The sequence below is a fragment of the Artemia sp. Qi Xiang Cuo genome, chromosome 15 (genome assembly GCF_049724085.1).
Source record: "Artemia sp. Qi Xiang Cuo chromosome 15, ASM4972408v1, whole genome shotgun sequence".
Taxonomy (NCBI): Eukaryota; Metazoa; Arthropoda; class Branchiopoda; order Anostraca; family Artemiidae; genus Artemia; species Artemia sp. Qi Xiang Cuo.
Genome location: NC_142808.1, coordinates 37043051 through 37065834, shown reverse-complemented (window position 1 = coordinate 37065834; position 22784 = coordinate 37043051). Strand labels below are relative to the sequence as shown.

At 34.5% G+C, this 22784-nt stretch overlaps 1 protein-coding gene across 3 annotated transcripts in view; it reads right to left on the bottom strand.

The window, feature by feature from the left end:
• The window catches only part of LOC148943625 (uncharacterized), a 105820-nt gene that overhangs the window by 20162 nt on the left and 62874 nt on the right, over positions 1-22784 (bottom strand). For all 3 annotated transcript variants that reach the window (XM_089100982.1, XM_089100984.1, XM_089100983.1), the window contains 5 exons: positions 18645-18762; positions 13884-14086; positions 11231-11411; positions 9007-9249; positions 3536-3720 (listed from right to left, as the gene is read on the bottom strand). In XM_089100982.1, coding sequence (XP_088957108.1) covers positions 3536-3720; positions 9007-9249; positions 11231-11411; positions 13884-14086; positions 18645-18762 — 930 coding nt within the window. The remainder of the gene's footprint in view (positions 1-3535; positions 3721-9006; positions 9250-11230; positions 11412-13883; positions 14087-18644; positions 18763-22784) is intronic.

The window sequence follows — 22784 nt, the reverse complement described above, 5'->3', positions numbered from 1 at the left end:
AAAAAAAAAAATTGATTTTTCTGCATCCCGTCAGATGGCACAAAGATACATTGTATGAATTATAAGAACCCCAGATATTTACAACCCGCAGGATATAATCATTAGAATCAGCGAAAATTAAAAAGCCCCTTAACTTCTTGAGCAACAAAAGGAAATTGATAGAGCACCATTGTATTTTTTTCTCAAAGTACAGTTATGGCAAGAAGCTAGAATAAATCATGCAAAATTTTTATCGTATTATATTGATTTGGTGGTAACCATTGGTGCACACGGTCTGACCCTAAAGAAGGGGAGGGAAGTTCAAAACAGGAAAAAAAAATTTAGGCCACTCTTTCAGTTTTCCTATCCTTCGAGTTAATTTTGGGCCACATTTGTGCAAGGAACTGAAAAAACAGAATAGCAGCCTCCTTAGTCTCCCATCTTTGAACGATCGTTGAACGTTTCATCCCGAAAGCTGTTCCTAGGACATTTCAGATTGACATTAATCATCTTTATTTCCTATATAAGAATTTACCTTTGCAAGATATCGTTGACCAGCAAAGCACTATCATATCAAAATTCTTTGCAGAAATATTATTTAAAAAATAAAAGTACTAAGCAGTAATTTTAACTGCCTATTTTAGCATGTACACTTTTTTTTATGCGAAAAGAGGTACAAATTTAGTCTTGATTCGTAGATAGCAAATATTTAATCCCTTATTTTTATATCTTCCGGCACACATCAGCACAAAAACGTCTGCAAAAAGGAGAATGTTTTAAACAATAACTTGTTCCTGTCCATCAAGAGAAATAGACTATTTAACCTCAATGACACTCAATTATTTTTTGTTTTATTTCTTCATGAAAATATGAAAAAAGGCGGTATATATTTGGTCATCGTTAGTTAAGATTTGACAATTTACTTATGATACCTTGGGGAACATACGCAGAGAAAAAAAAATAGTCCACTTCTTGGTTTTGAGTTAGGATTCGTTGAGTATTTTTTCTTATACGTACTTCATTTTATTTAAATAATTGTATTAAAAATTGAAAGTCCAACGACTTTTTTTTTCTTCATTCAACAACAGACGCTCGAACGATCTGGAGCGTTGTGGCATTTTCCCGTAGCTCAAATATGTTCTGTAATCTGGTGAAAGGAGTCTGCGGATTCAAGAACAGATGCTACAGAAAAATATTATTCAAATAAGTTACAATAATTTATATGAAATTATATAAGGCCACCCTAGAGGTCAGAACTCCGATTCGCTTGAAACTGGTAATATTTGCAAGCAAGATAATAGACGTCTGGTGGCTAGATTTTAATTTCTATGTAAGAGAACCTACCAATGATTCAACATTCATAATATTTTGATTGTTGTTATGACTGTTGCTTCCCTGAGACGTTTTTGGTCAATTTGAAATAAGCACAACATCCTTTACATTTCAAAGTTCGGGCATGGAACCTTGAAGTTGGACGAGTTGCTTCAGAAGTTTAAGGAGCTAAGAACATGTTATATACTTAAAGGTGTTTACACTTAAAGATACTTTTCGATCCTCCTAATAAAGCGAAAATTGTTCTAAAAAGTAAAGTCGAGTTGTTTTTTCCCCAGAAAACTTCTAAATATATATATATATATATATAAAAAAACTGTTATATATTTTTTTATTGAGAAAGTCCCCCGTCCCTTAAAAATTTTGAGGCCAATCCCACGGTCTCTTAAAACCCTTTCAGGAAATCTAAGAAAATTTTTGGGGTACAAGAAATTGCCATATCATACTGATGCTTCATTGTGAATAATCACTAAATACAGTCTCTTGCAAGTCTCTCAGGCTACTCCCAGAGACGGAATCGTTATACTTACATAGCGTTTTGAATATACTGGATCATTCGGCCGCTATTCCAGTTCAGCTGTACACTTTCTAGAACGTCTGAAGTGGCTTCAACCACCATGAGTTTCCCCATGGCCCAGTATTTCTTAAACGTCCAATGCAACTATTTCTAGTACGTCCAAAGTGGCTTCAACCACCATGATTTTCCCCATGTTCCCGTATTTCTAGAACATCCAATGCAACTATTTCTAGAACGTCCAAAGTGGCTTCAACGACCATGATTTTCCCCATGTTCTCGTATTTCTAGAACGTCCAATGCAACTATTTCTAGTACGTCCAAAGTGGCTTCAACCACCATGATTTTCCCCATGTTCCCGTATTTATAGAACGTCCAATGCAACTATTTCTAGAACGTCCAAAGTGGTTTCAACCACCATGAGTTTCCTTATGGTCCCGCATTTCTAGAACGTCCAATGCAACTACTTCTAGGACGCCAAAAGTGGCTTCAACCTCCACGAGTTTCCTTATGGTCCCGCATTTCTAGAACGTCCAATGCAACTATTTCTAGGACGTCCAATGCAACTATTTCTAGGACGTCCAACGTGGCTTCAACCACCATGAGTTTCCCCTTGGTCCCACATTTTTAAAACAGTTGCACTCACTTCTGAATTCTGCTCTAGGAGGAGGATTCTCAAACTCAGACCGATGCATAAGCTTATCCTTGAATTTCTTTTAGCGATTCGGTCTTATAGCAGCGCTTGGCAAAGTATAATTTGCAGAGAGCTCTTTATTGACAATAGACCAAGTTGTTGCCATTGGTGATGGCAACCCTGTTGAGCACATATTTTGCACACGAGCTCCAATAAAATTTTGTTCGAGATACTACTTCTACCATGATGAAGAGTGAATAATGAACCAAAAACGACTTATTTTTGCAAATTTAACTGAATATGGGAAACTTTTTTAGCTACACTTTTGATTAGAGCTTGTGAAAATTGCTACGTGAAAAAAAAGAAGAAAAAATCAATAATATTTTCTGTACTTTAGTTACTTTTTAATAGAAAATTTTTAGGATAAAATTTGGTTGGAGCTCTTGAAAAATGATTTCTTTAAAAAACAAAATTTCTTTGTGTCCTTTTCAGCAACCCGTTTCCACGTTTAGAAAATTTCCTTACTAGCATACATAACTAGAAATAATGTAATGAATAATATAAAAAAAGTACTACGATTAAGTAGGATAAACTAGAAGCAATTCGAAAAAAAAAAAAAATTAGATTTTGATTCACCAAAGCAGAATAACTCAAATTTTCTGAAAGTTAATAATCAAACATTAAGAACCCTATTAGTTTCTAAAGCCAGTAGAACTTTAGCGTCTTTAATGTTTGGATAGAGACAAGTTGCTCTCATCGATGATGGCTATCCTGCATGCAACAGAATATGCGGATTTAGTTGATTTATTTCTGTCAATTATTGACTCCTATTCTAGAAATTCAAATTGTATAAATTCAAAACGACAAGAAAATCTCTCATTCTTCTTTTCTTTGATATGTTTTGGCCTACCTAAATTTGGCATTCCTCAGAAAACCTACATTGCAAGTTCATCAAAACACATATCTTTTTAAAAATCCATCAAGTCTCATCTTTAACTCAGACTACAATGATCTTATTACTTTAAGTCCAAAGCAAAACAAAAAATTTTCAAAATAAGCTTTAGAAGTCCACTTACAGCTTCCAAAACTGGTTGAACTGGGGCTGCTCTCAAGTCGGGATTGGGGGTAGACGTTTCTTGAGGAACTGGATAACTGCTAGTAGAGCCCTGAGCATTAAAAGATGAAAATCCTTCGGTAATCTGATCGGTATATGGAGAATTCACCTCTACGTTTGGATATTCAGTCGGCGAAGAAAACGGAACTAGGTATAAAAGAAAAACAGTAAACCAGAAAATTATCAAAAATTTAATTAGAAAAACTTAAATTATCAAAAAGAATTCAAAAAATTTAAGTAAATAGTAGAAAAAGATTGATAAGCTGCGAATTAACAGACTAATTCTTGCAAGAGGGTTCATCGCTGTTGCTCTGCGCACATATTGTTAGTCACGCCGTTTTAAAGAATCATTACTCGCACAGACATTAAGCTTATCAGATCGAGCTATTACCTTTTTTTCAAAATATCTCCTTCGCCACCGACCCTGGACCCAAAAACTCGTTTCTGTCTAATCGTTATAATATAACTGATCCATGTACTGCCATTGCAATAAGAATTGTGAATTTCAACAACAAACTGTCACATGAATGAAGCCATATCCTGCAGCAGTCCAATAACGGCCACAGTGGAAAGTAAATGTTTTGTCTACACGCATTATCTTAGAAGTTCTATTTTTGCTTGGTTTCCTTTAGTATATTTGATTGTGCTGTACTCTGTCTATAATTTGGTTTTATGTCTTTATGACTGGTTATAAATAAATCATCTATTCATTCAAAATATTTTTAAGATGCTTGAAAGATTAAAATACCGTTTTATATAATTAATTGTATAAAAATAATTAAAATATAACCTACACAACATAAAACTTACCAAAAGATAGAAGAAGGAAAGAACGAATGAGAGAAGGTAAGAAAACAAAAAGTAACTTCCTTTGCCGTCTCAACAATGAGATTGAAGACAAAAATAAATTTGATAAGGATGAAGCAAAGATTTTTTGTCACATTATAAAACCTTCGCAATTCCCCCTCCCATACGCACTTCTCCCCCACCTCTTCCCACCATGCACTGGCATAACCATTTTCAAAATTTTCAGATAGCAGGCAGAACGATCCACGCGTAATAGCTCCATGCAGAGTTTCTAAAACTTTAAATAGTGAGACGAACACTAATATATTTTCTGCTCATTGGTTACCGTTTCCATCTCGTAACCATTTTGCAGCCCTTCATGATCAATCAGATAGCCGAGTTATTGAATTAGATGAGGCTGAAGTCTCTCTCCCACCTAAACAGATTTTCCCAAAACAGATAAAAGTAAAGTTGTTGAAAAAGAAGTCCCTCAATCACATTTTCACTTTTCCTTCTTTTTTAACTTTAAATACGAAAAGTCTCAACGTTGATAAAATGGAGGAACTTGAGGGTCATGTTCATGTAACCGGAGCTGATATTATTACAGTTACAGAAGAACATACTCAAAGCCCTGAACATCTTACAACACAAGGTTACAAAAAATTTATTAAACTAAGACATCAGAATCATCTGTTAGGTACGAAAGGTGGCGGCGTAGCGTGTTTTGTACGTGAGCAGTTGGCGCCGCGGCTTCTGCAGATTCCCCATATTGATGACGATGATGAAATGATTTGGATTATGATTCGACCGAAAAAGCTTCCGAGATCTGTAATTGGTATTGTTATTGGAGTGCTCAACTAGTATGGCATCTTTCCAAAAAAAGTCTTTGCTGAAAAGTTAGATTTGTATGTTGATCTTATTACTTCCAAGTACCCGAATGTTGGAATTTGCGTTACTGGTGATAAGAACGATCTAAGAATTGAAAGTTTCCTCAGAAGTAAAGGACTCAAGCAAATAGTAAAGTTTCCAACTACTAAAGGTAACACTAAACTACACGTAATTTGCATAAATTTGTCAGAATATTATAATGTATCTCAAGACCAACCTCCCCTTAGTGGTAGCTACCACTACATGACAAAGTGGGCTCCACTGCCTTCGTATAAAGTAAAATATATCATAGAGAAAGTTTCCTACCGACCTCTTTCGGAGAGGGGTCTCTTATAATTTGAAAATTGGATTACATCCGATTCCTGTGATGAGGTAGCAATTTTAGAGTCCTTCGATGAAAAAGCTAAATTTTTGCAAGATAAATTAAGAAACAAATATGAAGAATGCTTTCCTGAGAAAATGTCCAAGCGGTGCGACACAGATCGTCCTTACAAAACCCAAGAAATTAAAGATTCGATTCAGTATAAAATTCAACTAAGAAAAGAAGGGAAAATAGGAAATGCTAATATGCTCCACAACAAAGTACGTAAAATGACAAGAAAAGCTGCGGTTGAGTATTACCACAACAAAATTAATAATCTTTTTGAATCAAAGCCTAGCATGTGTTATAAGGAAATAAAACAAAATTTTGAAAAATCCCCTAGTGGTGTTGATTTTTGTTCAGATTCTAATGATGAAATAGTTGGTGACCAGTTAAATAGTCATTTGGCCAGAATAACCCAGTCTTTGCCGACTCTTGATGTAAATAGAGCGAACCAAGAGTTTCAGAAAATTCCACATGAGGGCGTACCTGTACCTACTATTTCTGAGGATCAAGTCTTTAGTAAAATAAAGAAACTTAAACGAACTATTATAACTCCCATAGATATTCCGATTGAAATTATAAAAGCATTTCCTGACAAATCGACTAAGGCATTAACACAAATTTTTTATTGCATTTCAACTTATTCAGTTTACTCACAGATATGGAAAACGGGATATGTTACTCCAGTCCCTAAAAAAGATACTGAACTTAATTTCGATTGTGGGAGGCCAATCGCTTTGACCCCCTTGTTCAGCAAAATGTACGAAAGTTTTGTAGCAAATTGGCTAAAAGCTGAAGTTGAACCCCTCCTTGATCCTCATCAGTACGGTAACAGAAAGAATACATCAACATCCCATTATCTAGTCAGTCTTTTACATTCCATTTTTAAGCATGTTGATGAGCCTGGTAAATGGCTAAACTTAATAACAATTGATTTTAAAAAGGGTATAGATTTGATTGATCATAATATTTTAATTTCTAAGCTTTTAATTGGTTTTAGAGTGAATCCTGCTGTTGTGAAAATTATACAGAGTTTCTTAATAAATAGGTTCCAAAGTTTAAAATATAAGAAGTCTTTCTTTGAACCTGAGCCAGTTTTTTGTGGCGTGCCTCAAGGTACCTTTCTGGGTCCTATCCTTTTTCTAGTTATGATCAATGATATTGCTAACGATTGTGAATACCGCTGGAAGTATGTTGACGACCCTACCCTTGGAGAAATTTGTGAAGCAAATGAATGTAGAAAAGCTCAAATTTTAATTGATAACATAAAGACTAAAGCTTCCAGTTCAAATATGACGGTAAATGTTCAATTTTAACTATTTCATTTTTAAATTCTTCTGAATCAAATTTTCTACCAACAATCTCTGATTCTCTTTAAGGCAGGAAGATTGAACTATTGGAAATTATTATTACCAGTGATTTAAAATGGGAAGCAAACGGCTAGTCTAGTAAAAAGGGGTAATGCTGGGCTGCAGATGCTCAAGCTTATGTCAAAACATGGCGCCCCTCCAGATCACCTCCTCCAAATATTTATATCTTTTATTTGCCCAATTCTGGAATATGCAGCTCCAGTATGGCATTTTGGACTGACGGCTGAGCAAAGCGCCAGGATGGAAAGAGTTCAGAAAAGAGCTCTAATTATAATATCAAAGCAGGCAGAAATGTTGTATGAAGAGCTGCTGACAAAGTTTAAAATGCAAACTCTGAAAAAAGAAGAGAGAAACTGCATGGATTTCGAAAGAAATTCTCTGATTCACCCAATCTCCAAAACCCTTTTCCTCCCTCAATCCACAACAAAACGACTCCCGCGCAGGGTTGCAGCGCCTGTTGAAAAACTTCAGCCGGTATGCTGTGCCCATCAGCGGTTAGCGAAAAGTTTTATATCTAGTTTTGTCAATATATATAACGAAAATCAGGAGGATTGATTAGTTTTTTTTTTAATATTCGCTTTTTAATTTGACTATACCAAAGGAATTTGGCAGTGCCATGAAGATTTTGGTGAAAATAAAATTTTATCTACCTATCTAGCTTAAAGAAACTTGTCCTGAATGTACAAAAATATTTTCAATACAAAGTTCTCAATGTGAAACAAGGTTAGTTTATAAAGCATTATGCAATCAAATCGGGCTGAAAATTCACCAAATACAGACCACAAGTGGTCAGCTTAAGGGGGGAGGGGTTCCTCTCCAATTTCCCCAACAAATGAGCATGTTCAAAGATACCTTTGCACCCCTTGTTTTGAAATACACCCTTGAAGTGCCTACTTTCGTTTTTGCAAATCAAGGGCCCAAAACATTAAAACCTTCTGGCTTATTAATCTGAAATCATGAGCAAGAACAAAGGGTGTATTCGACGGTTTTTCTAAAATGAATTCCTGTGCTACTAAACGTTTTCTAGAAGGCTCCCCACTTTGTTCCAGGCTCTCTACCATTTTCCATTCTTTACATGAAATCAACTTTTCACGGGCCAACATTTTCTTGAAGGCTCCATACTTTGTTCCAGGCTCTCTACCATTCCATTCTTTACATGAAATCAACTTTTCACGGATCAGCACTTTCTACGAGGCCCCACACTTTGTTCCAGGCTCTCTACCATTTTCGACTCTTTACATGAAATCAACTTTTCACGGGCCAACATTTTCTTGAAGGCTCCATACTTTGTTCCAGGCTCTCTACTATTCCTTTCTTTACATAAAATTAAATTTTTACGACTCAACTTTTCCTAGAAAGCTCTCCACTTTGTTCCAAGCTCTCTAACATTTCCACATTACATAAAATCAACCTTGATGAATCAGTATTTTCTAAAAGGCTTCCCACTTTGTTTCAGACTGTTTACCATTTTAAAATCTTTCCATGAATTCAGTTTTTGTTGCGAGATTAATCTGATCCTACTGATTTTTTTTTTCAGAGCCTTTCCAGGTTCTCCCCCCCCTTTGCATGTTATAAAATAAACTTTTACTCCCCTTTAAGAGGCTACAAGATTATACCAAAATACTTTTATATGCATGTAGCACATTAAATTTTTTATAGAAAAGCTTCCTAAAATCTTGCTGAGTCCTACATTGAGAATCCCCATTCTAGAGAGGACCTTTATCTACCCGTCACATTTTTACATGGACATTTACCGAAATTTATGTTGTTGGGGGAGGGGGAGGCGACCCTGACTGAGTGAAAACATAGTTTCAGTGCAAAGACTACAGACAAAACCTCGTGTACTACAGAATGAAATCGGACCATATTAATCACCTGCACATCGCAATTTATAAACAGATTTCAAACTGTCTAAAAAATAAAGGTAAAAAAGAGGTTCCTTTCAATTTATGGGAATGGGTGGTACAACCATTACTTTTGGGCATGACGATATGATCCGTTTCTATATATGGAGCTCTGTAATACCTGGATTTTGGGCTTCCCAAGGAGTCTCTGTGACCGGAGAAGCCGGATCAAAGACAGGAGAGATGGGCTCTAAACTAGATAAAGTTGGTTCCATCGGATTTGACATTCTAGCACTCATTGTACTCTCAGTTTGATTAATTTCAGTTTCTGGCAAGCAGGGTTCATTTTGTGGCACATTAAAAGACCAAATGATGCCTGACGCTTCAGTAATCCAATCAGGATAAGTTCTTTGGCCGTCTTCATCTGCAAGAATGGTCAAGTTTAACTTAAGAAATTCTATTCTATCTTCGATTTTGTGCAAACTACGATAAAAGAGCCATTGAATAATTAAAGGCGAAGAAAAGAGGAAAGAAAGATTAGGACAACGTAACACAGAACTTATCAGTTAAGTGCTAAATTTTAGTCTATGTTCACTAAATTCTAACAAAATTTAATTCCCGGAGTGGGATAAACACACACGTACACATATATAAATATACATGTTTCTTACTGTATATACAGTAAGATAAGGAAGAGAGAGAGAGAGAGAGAGAGAGAGAGAGAGAGAGAGAGAGAGAGAGAGAGAGAGAGAGAGAGAGAGAGAGAGAAAAGAATAAAATAAAATGCACATTGCACCATTAGCACATTTTTATCTATGGCATTATTTTGTTCCTTGGCTGAAAATTCCCGTCATCGGTTTTGTCCTCTAGGTCTTTTTTTTCTTCATGTCCTCTGTTCAAACAATGAGGTCTTAGAATTATTAGCATAATATACAATTATATCTTTTAGTTAAGGTGCAATTAAATAATTTGAAGAATCCATAAAGTTCTATAAATCAACATCTAGGTATCTAAGATTAAAAAAGACAAACAAAAAACAGTAAACAAATTGAAAAAACTTAAAAAATCATACTATTATCTCCAAATAAACTAAAAAGCACAATACTTTTTTTTCTGCCAGCTGCGAGAATTTAAATGTTCTGAAACTAAAAATGAGAGTGTGCAGTGAAAAGCCATCCTTGAATAATTACAGCAATATGTTATGACTATATGCAATAACTATTTAACAATAACTATGTAACCATAACAAATTATAGCAACAGTTATATACAATATGGCTTCACCGTGCTTTATTTTCAGTCGAAAAGGGTTCATTTTTTTATGTAACAGGTGAAATACTTTTTTGGCTTTTTAGTGCTTCGAGATAGCAATCTGTTTTTCTTTATTTTTATTATTATTATTAATTTTCAGTAAATTATTTAGAAAAAAATGTTTCTTATTTTATTATTTAGCATAATATAATTTGATATTTATTTATTTGATAATAACGATTCATAGTTAAATAAACTAGCGAAATATTGCTTGTAAAAACTTCAAGCAATATTCAATACAATATACAGCATAAAGTAATTTAGTTTGTGCAATTTTTATGTACCTTATAAACAGCTCAGTTTTGGGGCATGTCGAGTATGTCAATATTTATGCTATGTCTGTAGCAACACCATACCTATCTCTGCTTCAAACAATATAGCCTTAGGATTATTTGCATATAATGAATGCCACATTGTAAGTGAGTTTCTCAGGATAATATCTTTCAATAGTTAATATTAGAAGATTTGATCCCCTAATCAGACAAAGTTTAACAAAAGTGCAAAAAATTTTGAAGAACCAGCCTTTTGATACTTTATGGACAGACCCAGAAACATAATATATAATCCTTATTTATTTTTTGATTTTTTTTTTAAATAATTTTGTTTCCCAGTCAAATATCTAAATAAATTTGGAATAACTGGGGAGCCTCATTTGATTGACCCGGCGAGTTACGATTTTCTGGGTTTATAGACATCAGAGATACAATCTGGTTGGAAAACAACACATAAGACTAAGTTTTTACATAGTCCTTTTTATTTTCTAGCTTATACTAACTTTAGTACATAGTAATTTTTATTTTCTATACTATACTAACTTTAGTACATAGTCCTTTTTATTTTCTAGATTATACTAACTTTAGTACATAGTCCTTTTTATTTTCTAGATTATACTAACTTTAGTACATAGTCCTTTTTATTTTCTAGCCTAAACTAACTTTAGTACATAGTCCTTTTTATGGTCTATATTATACTCAATTTATTACATATTCCATTTTTGAAAGAGTTAACTCGTTACAATGTTAAAGAGGTCATATATCACTACTTTCATTAATTAAATTAAATTATTATTAATTACTAAACTAAGTTACAACTTACTAATCATATTTGGATCTAGGAGCATTAGTTTTTGTCCCAGTTCCAAAATATTCCTTGCAAGCTGGAAATCATCTCGTGTATAGGAAGTCCTTAAACAGTTCCAAATACTTTGACAGTATTTATAACCCTCAGTGTACAAGCCATGGGTTACCAGAGCCAATGCGTATTTGAACTTGTATGCCTAATATAAATAATAACAAGAGAATTAGAGACAACCCGGTAATATCTGAATAAGGATCGAAATCAGATCCGTGACCGGCATATAAGGGTCTCTTCTGTTTTTTTTCTTTTTTTTATCACAGTCCTCGTGTGTAGCCCTTGTACGTGGGAGCCATAGACATATTAATTCGTCTCAGTGAGCTCCTTGTACTTTTCCTTAGATAGCACCAACAAAGATTTAGCAAATGCCCATTCACAATGACATTATACTAATAACAAGACTTTGCAAGAGCTAATTTGAGCCCATCAGGTTGTTCACAGAATTTTTTGGTTCACTGAAGAATTTTGTTTGGCTCTAATTAGCGCAAGCTAAATCTCGGTATTAGTAAAATTTCATTGTGAATAGGGCTGAAGGTATTCAAAGCAAACAATACTGGTTAATTAGGTCTGCTTCTTTATCACCACCCTCTTGACTAGATCCAAGGTGGCTATTTACCAACTTGTGCATCCCAATTCCTTTTCTATATCATCTGGTATCTGTTCAGTTAAAGCACCGAGGACAGTGAAAATCAAATCTGATTATTTGAAATGCTTAAGCAGATGCTTAACTAACCATACATATGTTTAAAATCAGGAAATATTGGGAAGTCAATTTTTAATGAAAAAGAACCCTATATGCAGTTGCAGAGCTTTTGGTAGTAGTAGGAGCCAGATTAAAAAAAAAAAAAGAAAAACGTTGGAAAGAAATAAAAAACAAGCTAAAATCATCCGGCACCAAACAAACTTTTTTAATTATTTTGGTGCGAAGTATTCGTATGGTTAGCATTTAATAATTCCAATTTTTTACGTTGCTTTATTTGTTTTATTCCCTTGGAGATTTTGCAAGACTTTGTTTTTGAATATAGATACATTTAAAAAAAAATTAATATCGTAAATATAATAAATATTTAAATTGTGTTTAAATATCAATTAAACATTAATTTGAATATTTAAATTTCAAAAATTTAAATTGAATATTTATATTTCAATATATGAAATAAATAAAATCACAAGTGTAGCTCTCCTTCGACGGTTTGAGTCTCCTTTGACACATCTTAAATAATGCATAAAGTAGAAATCTTTAACAAATTCCACACAAAATGTGAAATACGAAGCATAGGCGACGTTTCGAGGCTTTAGGTCTCTGGGAGGTTTTGTCTATAGGGGCTTCACGTTTCAAAACTCGCCAATTGACTTAATTTGCTATATCAATGGTCCCAGAATTGTTCCAATGAACCCAAAGAATTGTATTTATCTTATTTTTTTTAAAGGACAAGCTTTTTGAGAAATACAAACTCCATACTTAGCACGTTACAACATTTATAACCTATTTAAGTACAAAAGGCCTTATACCTTGCATCAAATGCTTTGTCTCAAAAAAGTTTTTCAATGAGAAAAAAGAGCAATAATGCAATAAAATGTGGCCTTTAGTTAGCTATCCATCAAGGTTGGATGCTTCAAGACCTATCTAATTTTAGAAAAAAAGAAAACAATAGTAAAAAAAACTAAAATAATGCCAACCTCATGTTTTTTTCTAAAAGTTTTTTTTTTCAATTAAAAAAAAATAAAACTGAGTTTGAATTCTGTAGCACAAGTACACAAGTTTCCTCGAATTGACTTAGAAATTATCAATCTACATCAAAACAGCTTTTTCATTACCAATGAATCAAACTATCTTTGTAAACCTTTGGTTTCTCAAAACTCCATTAGAATTTTCTTATTAGATCAAGACAAAGCTGTAAATAATGGAAGTACCTAATACAATGTAAGCAACGTCAACTGAATTATAGGCTATTGAGATATCTAATACGGCCCGCAAACAAAAATTTCGACAAATATTGAAAAAAAAGTGAGGATGGTAATTTAAATTTTAAGAAGTCGTTACCAACGTGTATTTGTGACTCATAGCACTAAGACTTACTCATTTATTACGGGACTTGTTTATCTAAATTTACAAACTACCTTTGGGGATTATGGTTTTAGCGAAAAAGGGCACGAAAAAGGGGGCTCCAATCACTAGATTCTCAAGAGGTACAATAGAACTTGCAATTTCCAACTGAATCTAATCCAAACGAATTCTCACTTTTTTTCCAACAATTGTGACTTTTTTCTCATCATAATTTCTGTTCCGGTATTTCAGTATATTTTCTGGTATTTTGTTCCATTACCCAAAACAAAATTTTCAATCTATAAGCAGCGTTTAGTTTTCTAAAAAAAAAGAAAAAAAAAGAATTCTTGAAAGAAATAAAGATATCAACAAAAATATTAAACAACATTTGTTTTTGCCGATTAACATTTAGCTAATAACCATAGGCCCTAATATAATTACCCTAATTATCTAGCCAATTGCCCCAAAATCACCATAGCCTAACTATAATTACAATATAACCTAGAACTACCCAAGATAATTATCCTTCTATTTACTCTAAAATAAATATTAAAAGAGTTTTCTTACGCCGAGAAATCTAATCGAGTAATTGGGAAAAGCAAGAGACATGGCGTATTCATAGATTTCCGTCATCTGAATAAATTCTAGCAACTTAGATGAATTGAGCATTTCCTCCCTTGTGGCCCCAATGAGCATTATCCGAGGGGTTCCAAACTCCACTCCAGCAACTAGGTAGCAAAAATGTGCAGCATAACTGTCTCCTCGTTGTTCTGTCAAAATAATATGTCAAATAAATGCCTAAGAATAATAAATGTCACACTGTCTCCCCGCTGCTCTGTCAAAATAATTAATTTAAAAAACTTTTTCAACAAACTAAGTTTTTTAAAAAAAGGAAAGAACTCCATTAAACCAAAATGAACAATAATAGAATCAAATAATCTACCAAGAATGCAACTACCACAAATCAGTATTAACAAATAAATGAAACCTAAAACAAACAGAAATTAAAATAAATAACAGAGTCAAACTCAAAAGAAGCAGAAATTAATATGAGTAGGGTTCTATAACCCTATGCTTCTAAAAGCCAGAATATAATTTGTATTTTACTGAAAAAAAAAAATCAAATGAATTTACTGAAAAAAATCTGCATTGTCAGTTTAATATACATATGTCGATATTTATTCATTCAAATCTTAATTGATTTTTGATTTCTTAAAGTTAGAAAAGTGAAAACATTTAAAAGAATTTTTTTTCAGTGAAGTACAGATTAAATTCTGGCTTTCAGAAAGTGTGCGGTTTAGAACCCTACTCATATTGATTCCTGCTCGTTTTGAGTTTGACTCTGTTATTTATTTTAATTTCTGTTTGTTTTGGGTTTCATTTATTTATTTATTCTGATTTGTGGTTGTTGCATTCTTGATAGATTATTTAATTCTATTTTTGTTCATTTTTGTTAAATGGAGTTCTTTACTTTTTTTAAAAACTTATTTTGTTGAAACAGTGTTTTATTTAATTTCTGTTCGTTTTATATCGATATAGTCTTTTTCAGGGAGAAAGACTGAGCCTCTTCTAAATTTAAACAACCGTCCCTTCCATAAAAACCTTAAATACCCCCAGGGCATAGCTTACAACCCTTGCCCGTAATCTCTGGGGATTGTTTCAATCCCAAAGGCTTGTTATATGATATTTAGACCATTTTGAATAGAACAGCTATCTCGAAATTTCTATTAGATGCATATCGGGACAATACGACGTGTGTGTGTGTGTGGGGGGGGGGGTAGCTGCCCTCCGACTACTTTTACTCTTAAAAAGAACACTAGAGCGTCTGATTAACAATCTAATAAGCCCCCCTCCGAAGTTTATATGACCATGCTTTCTATAAAAATATTATATGCCCCCAGGGCATAACTTACAACCCTTACCCTGAGGGCTAAGGGTTTTGTTATCCTCAAAGACATAATTTCCAGACCTTTCTTATATGCTAAACAAAATGGCTATCTCAAAATTTTGATTGGAAGTGTTTGGGGAAATTATGGGCGGGGGGGGGGGGGGGCAGTTTCCCTTTGATCACTTTCTAGTAATAAAAAAGGCACTAGTCTTCTCAATTTACAAACAAATGAGTCCTTTTTGAAGCTACTATGACAAAACTCACTATGAAAACGTTATATGTCCCAAGAACATAACTTACGACCCTTGTCCTGAGGACTATGGGGGAGGATTATCATCCTCAAAGACATAATTTCCAGAACTTTCAACTACGTTGAACACAATAGCCATATCAAAATGCTGATCAGAAATGTTTGGGGAAATGATGGGCATGGGGGAGGGGATTCTCCCTCTGAATACTTTCGACTCTTAAAAAGGGCAATAGCCCTTTTTAATAGTCATCCTCAAAGACATAATTTCCAGAACTTTCAACAACGTTGAAAAAACGGCTACCTCAAAATTTTGATTGTATGTCTTTGGGGAAATAGTGAGCGTGAGAGGGGGTCAGTTGCCCTCCAATCATTTTCAACTATTAAAAAGGGCACTAGTCATTTCAATTTCCAATCGAATGAGCCTCTTTTGAAATTTCTACGACAACGCTTTCTATAAAAACCTTATATGCCCCCAGGACAAACTTACAACCCTTGCCCTGAGGGCTGTGGGGGGGGGGGGTTGTCATCCTCAAAGACCTAATTTCCAGTACTTTTAATTACGTTCAACAAAATGGCTATCTCAAAATTTTTATTAGAGTGTTTAGGGAAAAGGTGGGCGTGAGAGGGTGGTTAGTTGTCCTCCAATCACTTTCGACTATTAAAAAGCGCACTAGCCCTCTCAATTTCCAATCGAATGAGGCTTGAAGTTTCTACGACAACCCTATCTATAAAAACCTTATAGCCCCCAGGGCATAACCTACAACCTTTGCCCTGAGGGCCCTGGGCGGTTTGTCATCCTCTAATACATAATTACCAGAACTGTCAACTACGTTGAACAAAATGACTATCTCTAAACTTTGATTGAATGTGTTTGGGGAAATGGTGGCCGTGAGAGGGGGTTAGTTGCTCTCCATTCATTTTCGACTATTAAAAAGGGCACTAGCCCTTTTAGTTTCCAATCAAATGAGCTCTTTTTGAAGGTTCTACGCCAAGACTTTCTACAAAAACCTTATATGCCCCCAGAGCATAGCTTACAACCCTTGTCCCGAGGGCTCTGAGGGGGTTATCATCTTCAAAGACCTAATTTCCAGAACTTTCAAATACATTGAACAAAATAGATATCTCAAAATTTTGATTGTAAGTGTTTGGGGAAATGGGGGACTTGAAACGGAGTTAGTTGCCCTCCAATCATTTTCAACTATTAAAAAGAGCACTAGGCATTTCAATTTCCAATTGAATGAGCCCTTTTTGAAGTTTTTACGACAACGCTTTCTATAAGAACCTTATATGCCCCCAGGGCATAACTTACAGCCCTTGCCCTGAAGGCACTGGGGGGGGGGGAGAGGGGGGCTGTCATTCTTAAAGACCTAATTTCGAAAACTTTCAACTACGATGAACAAAATGGCTATCTAAACATTTTAATTGGATGTGCCTGGGGAAAAGGTGGGCTCTAGAGGGGGATTAGTTGCCCTCCAATCACTTCCGACTATTAAAAAGGCCACTAGCCCTTTGAATTTCCAATGAAATGAGCCCTATTTCAAGTTTCTACGACAAAGCTTTCAATAAAAACCTTGTATGCCCCAGGGCATAACTTATAACCCTTGCGCTGGAGACTGTGGTGGGAGTGTCCTGCTCAAAAATATAATATCCAGAACTTTCTACTGCGTTGAACAAAATGGCTATCTCAAAATTTTGATTGGATGTGTTTGGGAAAACGGTAGGCGTGAAAGGGGTGTTAGTTGCTCTCCAATCACTTTCAACTATTAAAAAAGGCACTATCCCTTTCAATTTCCAATTGAATGAGCCCTTTTGAAGTTTCAATGACAATGCTTTCAAGAAAAACTATATCACCTTTCTTTCACAGGGGAGTAATTAGGGTTTTTTCAAAATCGCTAGGTACTTCCCTTATTTCAAAAATCATAATCGTAATGTTCAGTAACTGATTTCTAATCTCATAGCCACCATATCTAAGAAACTCGTTTACCGCAATATCAGCACCTGGGGCCTTATTCCCGCAAACTGGATGCGAAAAATATAAATTGAAAAAAAAACAAAACAAGAATTTATGAAAAATAGAGAAAATTTAAGCGACGCAGCAAGACTCTAGAGAAAAGGAGAAGAAAATATTCACGAAAACTGGATGCAAAAAATATAAATTAAAGAAGAAACACAAGGATTTACAAAAATAGAGAATTCATGCGACACAGCAAGACAACAGAAAAAAGGAAAGGAAAAATTCCTGAAAACAGAACGTGGAAAATATAAAATAAAGAAGAAACACAAGAATTTACGAAAAATAAAAAAACTCAAGCGACGAAGCAAGACAACAGAAAAAAGAGAGAAAATAAATTCATGATTAGGCTACACAATTTGCGAAATGTGGGACTTTCATCATCAAATCTAAGATTTATTTTTAATAAAGTCATTCAAACCGACTAGCCAACTGACATAAATCGTTATTAATAAGGAAGAAATTATTTCTTGAAATTTCCATTACATCTTTATAGGACAATATTTTGCCCTTTCTTTCTTTTATGGGCAATGATCGCCTTTCATCAAGCAAGAAATAGTTAATATGAACGTTGATACATAACTAAAAAACGGGCAGTTAGACTTTTTTGGCTTACTTAAAAGGAAAAGAAGAAAGCTAAATGATAACATACCATAAAAATAACGGGAACAATCTACCGAAATATACCATAAACATACGTATAACAGCCTAACGAAACATATTATAAACGATACTATACCATTAAGATGATACATGTCATTTTGAAATTAATCGATTTTGATCAAAATCGATCGAGCGCAATCTTAATTATAATACGAGTTTTAATCATATTACTTTTAGAAAGTCCGATCTCAGCTCTAATAGAAGATGACGATAAAATTGATAATATGAAAATGTGACATTAGCCTATACTATTAGGCCGATAAGAATGACACTAGCAGTATCGTTTTGCCTTATTTTTGATCAAAAAAAGAAAAAAGCGAGTCGTACCCACGAAGATAAAAACAAAGAAAAAAAGAGGCGAGGTTCTTTGAAAATATATGGTCAGATGTCACCGTTAACCCGGTGTCACACTATATTGAAAATATTTTTTTTTCATGGAAGAATGGAATAATTGAGATCAACTAGCAAGAATTTGGCCTCTGTTCATTTTTCTATCTCTACGGTTGTACCACTTACCCAAGGAATCACCCATAGCAACAATCGAAGTTTTATCTAATTCTGGGTTTCTGGAAGGGTTAGATAAAATCACAGCCAGGTGTTTTCGCCAGTTAATCATTTGGTTATTACTTAAAATCTGAAAGAAAACAACTGGAAAATAACTGAAAATAAAAATGGAGAAAAAGTACACAAAGCAAAATGAATTGAAAAAAGTAATATACATATAAAGAAGAGAAAAAAGAAAAGAAAATATGAGCCACAGAAAAATGTTAAGAAGCCTTATCAAAAGTAAAGAGGAAATTTCCAAATTTCAGACAACACCCGAGAAAACTACGTTAGATCTATATTACCCCTCGTAGTGATACACTCAATCAATCAAATATTTATGATGGTAATTCATTATGGGCTTTTCATAATCGAATAGTAATTGATTTTCAAATATACAGAATAATCCTAATCTAATAGTTTTTTTGCAATTAGTTTATTAAATAAGCCAAAGGGAAACAATTAATCAGATGATGAGACGGAAAGATGTTCAGATTATTAGAATACGAAAGGAAATGAACCCTGTAGGCATCCGGATCAGGAAGAATCAGGAAGAGTTCAGATCAAAATGAGTTCGTTAACTGTGATATCTAGTAACTAAATATTTAGTTACAAGAGGTCAGATCAAAATGATTTCGTTAACTGTGGTATCTAGTAACTATATATTTAGTTACCTAAATATATAAGAATTTTTTGCGACACCAATTTGTCCAGTTAGTTATCTTCAGAATCCAAGTGACTTGATTGGTGTTTCTTTTACTTTTGTCTTGGTGTATTATTTGTTTCTTTGTTTTGCTTTTTCTTTTTGGACATATGAAGCGACTTCGGCTCTATTAGAGCTTGTGATAGCCTTTTGAAAATAAATATTATCTTTATCTCACTAATCTTCTTCTGATCTATAGATTCTAGGCTTTGTGGCCCAAGCAGGAAAGGGTAACAGACACACTTACTACTGACAATATCAGCTGTTGAAACGATTAAGAATGTAACCCATAGAAAAACATCTTTAACCAATAATATACCCATCTGCCTTGATTTATGGTCGAGTCAATAGACGACTAGCGATTTTCAATAGCTTGGCTATTATGGACAAACTCAAAACATCGTTGCGTATGTTTTTACTTTAATATTTGCTTCATAGCATATCATTGTTCCTTTTATATACTTCTTGAAATTTTCATCTCAATACTCTTATCCCTACAAGTAGTTGCAATAGCAGTAATAGTAGTAGTAGTAGTAGTAAGAGCAGTGGTAGTATTATCAGCAGTGTGCACTTATTGTCTTTTGGTGAGATGATCTTCCCCTTTTAGCATTTCCGGAAAATTTCAATTTAATTACCATAGAAACTCTTGAGAAACGCTCTTTTAAAAGTTTACATACACATAGTATCTTTTGATTTATCTTGAATTTCCCCTCATTATTGTAAATGGAAAAATGTGGTGGGAGTAGTTGTAGTAGTATTGACAACCTAAGAACATTGTCTTTTTTTTTATCTTCTTTGTCATTACCTGAATTTTCCTAATTAATATACTTAGTTATTCCTGCGTTGCACCCTTTTGACAATCCGTATACACATAACGTGTTTGAATTTAGCTCAACATTCTCTGAAAGTCTCACCTAAATACCCTTCGTCTTTTTGGAAAGTAAAGTTCAAACATGCATACCTTTCTCATTAACATATACTAGGTGTAAACAATGAACGAATTGCCTAACTTACAGCCCTTGCCCTGAGGACTGTGGAGAGGTTGACACCCCCAAAGACAAAATTAATGGCCCTTTCAACAAGGTTGAACAAAATAGCTGTTTTAAAATTTCGGCCGAGTATGTTTTGGGGAATGATAGGCTAGAGGAAGGGAGCCTATTGCCCTTCATTCACTTCTGCCTCTTAAAAGGGGCACTAAAACTTCCAACTTACTATCAAATAAGCTCCATCCGATCCAAAGTTTATACAACTACCCGTTCAATAAAAACCTTATTTGCCCCAGGCATAACTTACCATCCTTGCCAATGGGCTCTGGGGAATTGTGTCCACCCTAAAGACATTGTTATATGATTTTTGGACTATTGGTAACAAAATGGCTACCTCACAATTTCAGTTGAATGCGTTTTGGGAAAAGAGGGTGTCAGGGGGGGGGCTAGTTGCTCTCCATCATGTTTGACTCCTAAAAAGAAAAAAATTAAATAAAAAAAACAAGTTTTTTAAACTGAAAGTAAGGAGCGACATTAAAACTTAAAACGAACAGAAATTATTCCGTATATGAAGGGGGCTGTCCCCTGCTCAACGCCTCGCTCTTTACCCTAAAGTTTTTTTATTGTTTAGAAAAATAGAGTTGTGAGAAAGTCAAACTTTAGCGTAAAGAGCGAGGCGTTGAGGAGGGGACAGCCCCCTTCATATACGGAATAATTTCTGTTCGTTTTAAATTTTAATGTCGCTCCTTACTTTCAGTTCAAAATACTTGTTTTTTTTATTTAATTTTTGAACGTTTTTGAATTAATGCAGGTTTTGATTTTGGCTCACCGTACATGAATAATTAAAAAAAATTTTGCATATTATATTTGGTTAAATGGCTTTCTCGAAACTTGTTTAATTTTATTTAAGAACGTTTTTATTAGTAATAAATATACGTAACTTAGAATTAACTTACGTAACGAACTTCTATATTCATAAAATTTTATCACGTATATTAGGGGGTTCACTCCCTAGTCAATACCCTGCTCTTTAAACTATAGTTCGAATTTTTTTTCCAGTTCTTTAAAAATGACCTCTTAATCACAATCAGTTGATCAGTTGAAAAACTTGTTTTTTTTATTTAATTCCTGATCTTTTTCTTTAATAATGCTGGGAAATCCGGCGCCCCCTTCATAGCAATGTCCCTTCCCCCATGAAAAGTTCCGTCATGGAAAGATCCGTCCATATAGCCCCCGACCCTCTCCTTCCCCCACCTACCAGAAAAAATCTCCTCTGAAAAAGTCTGTATACTTCCCAATAACCAATACTATATGTTAACATTGAGTAAAGTTCATAACTTTCAGCCCTCCCCCTGGGGACTTTGGGGGATCCAGTCATTCTAAAAGACATTTTTATCATATTTTCGACCATGCTGAACAAAATGGCTATCTCAAAATTTTGATCGGGTGACTTTGGGAAAAAAATGAGCGTGGGAGGGGGCCTTGTTGCCCTCCATTTTTTTGGTCAATTAAAAAGGGCAATATAAATTTTAATTTCCGTTCAAATTAGCCCTCCCACTATTTTTTATGACTACTGGGTCGTTAATATAACCCCGGGTTAAAAAAAAAAAAAAAAAAAAAAAAAAAAAACACGCATCCGTGATCTTTTCTTCTGGCAAAAAATGGAAAATTCCACATTTTTGTAGATAGTAGCTTGAAACCTCTACAGTAGGGTTTTATGATACGCTGAATATATTAGTGTGATTTTGATTGTTCTATAACTTTTGGGGGTCTTTCCCTCTTTTTGCGAAAATCAGCCGAATTTTCTCAGGCGCGTAACTTTTGATGGGTAAGCTTAAACTTAATGAAACTTATATATTTGAAATCAGAATTAAAATCTGATTCTTTTGATGTATCTATTGGTATCAAAATCCCGTTTTTTAGAGTTTCGGTTACCATTGCGCCGGGTCGCTCCTTACTTACAGTTCGTTACCACGAACTGTTTGACTAGAACCATACATTTCAAATCAAATGAGCCTCTTCTAAAGTTCACATGACCACCCCTTCCATAGAAACCTTATGTGTCCCTGAGGCATAACTTACAACCCTTACCCCTACACTCAGGGGGATTCTGTCAACCTCAAAGGCCTTATTATATGACCTTTGGACAATTTTGTAATTAAGGGCCACCTCAAAATTTTTATCGGATGCATTTGTGGAAAATACGACGTAGGGAGGGGGATCGGGAGCCCCCGATAACTTTTACTCTTGAAGAGAAAACTAGAACATTTGATTCCAAATCCAAGGAGCCCCTTCCAGAGTTTATACGACCACCCTTTCCGTAAAAACCTTATATACCCTCGGGGCATAACTTACAACCCTTGCGCTGAGGGCTGGGAAGGGGGACAGGCTGTCATCCTCAAAGAGATAATTTCCAGGCCTTTC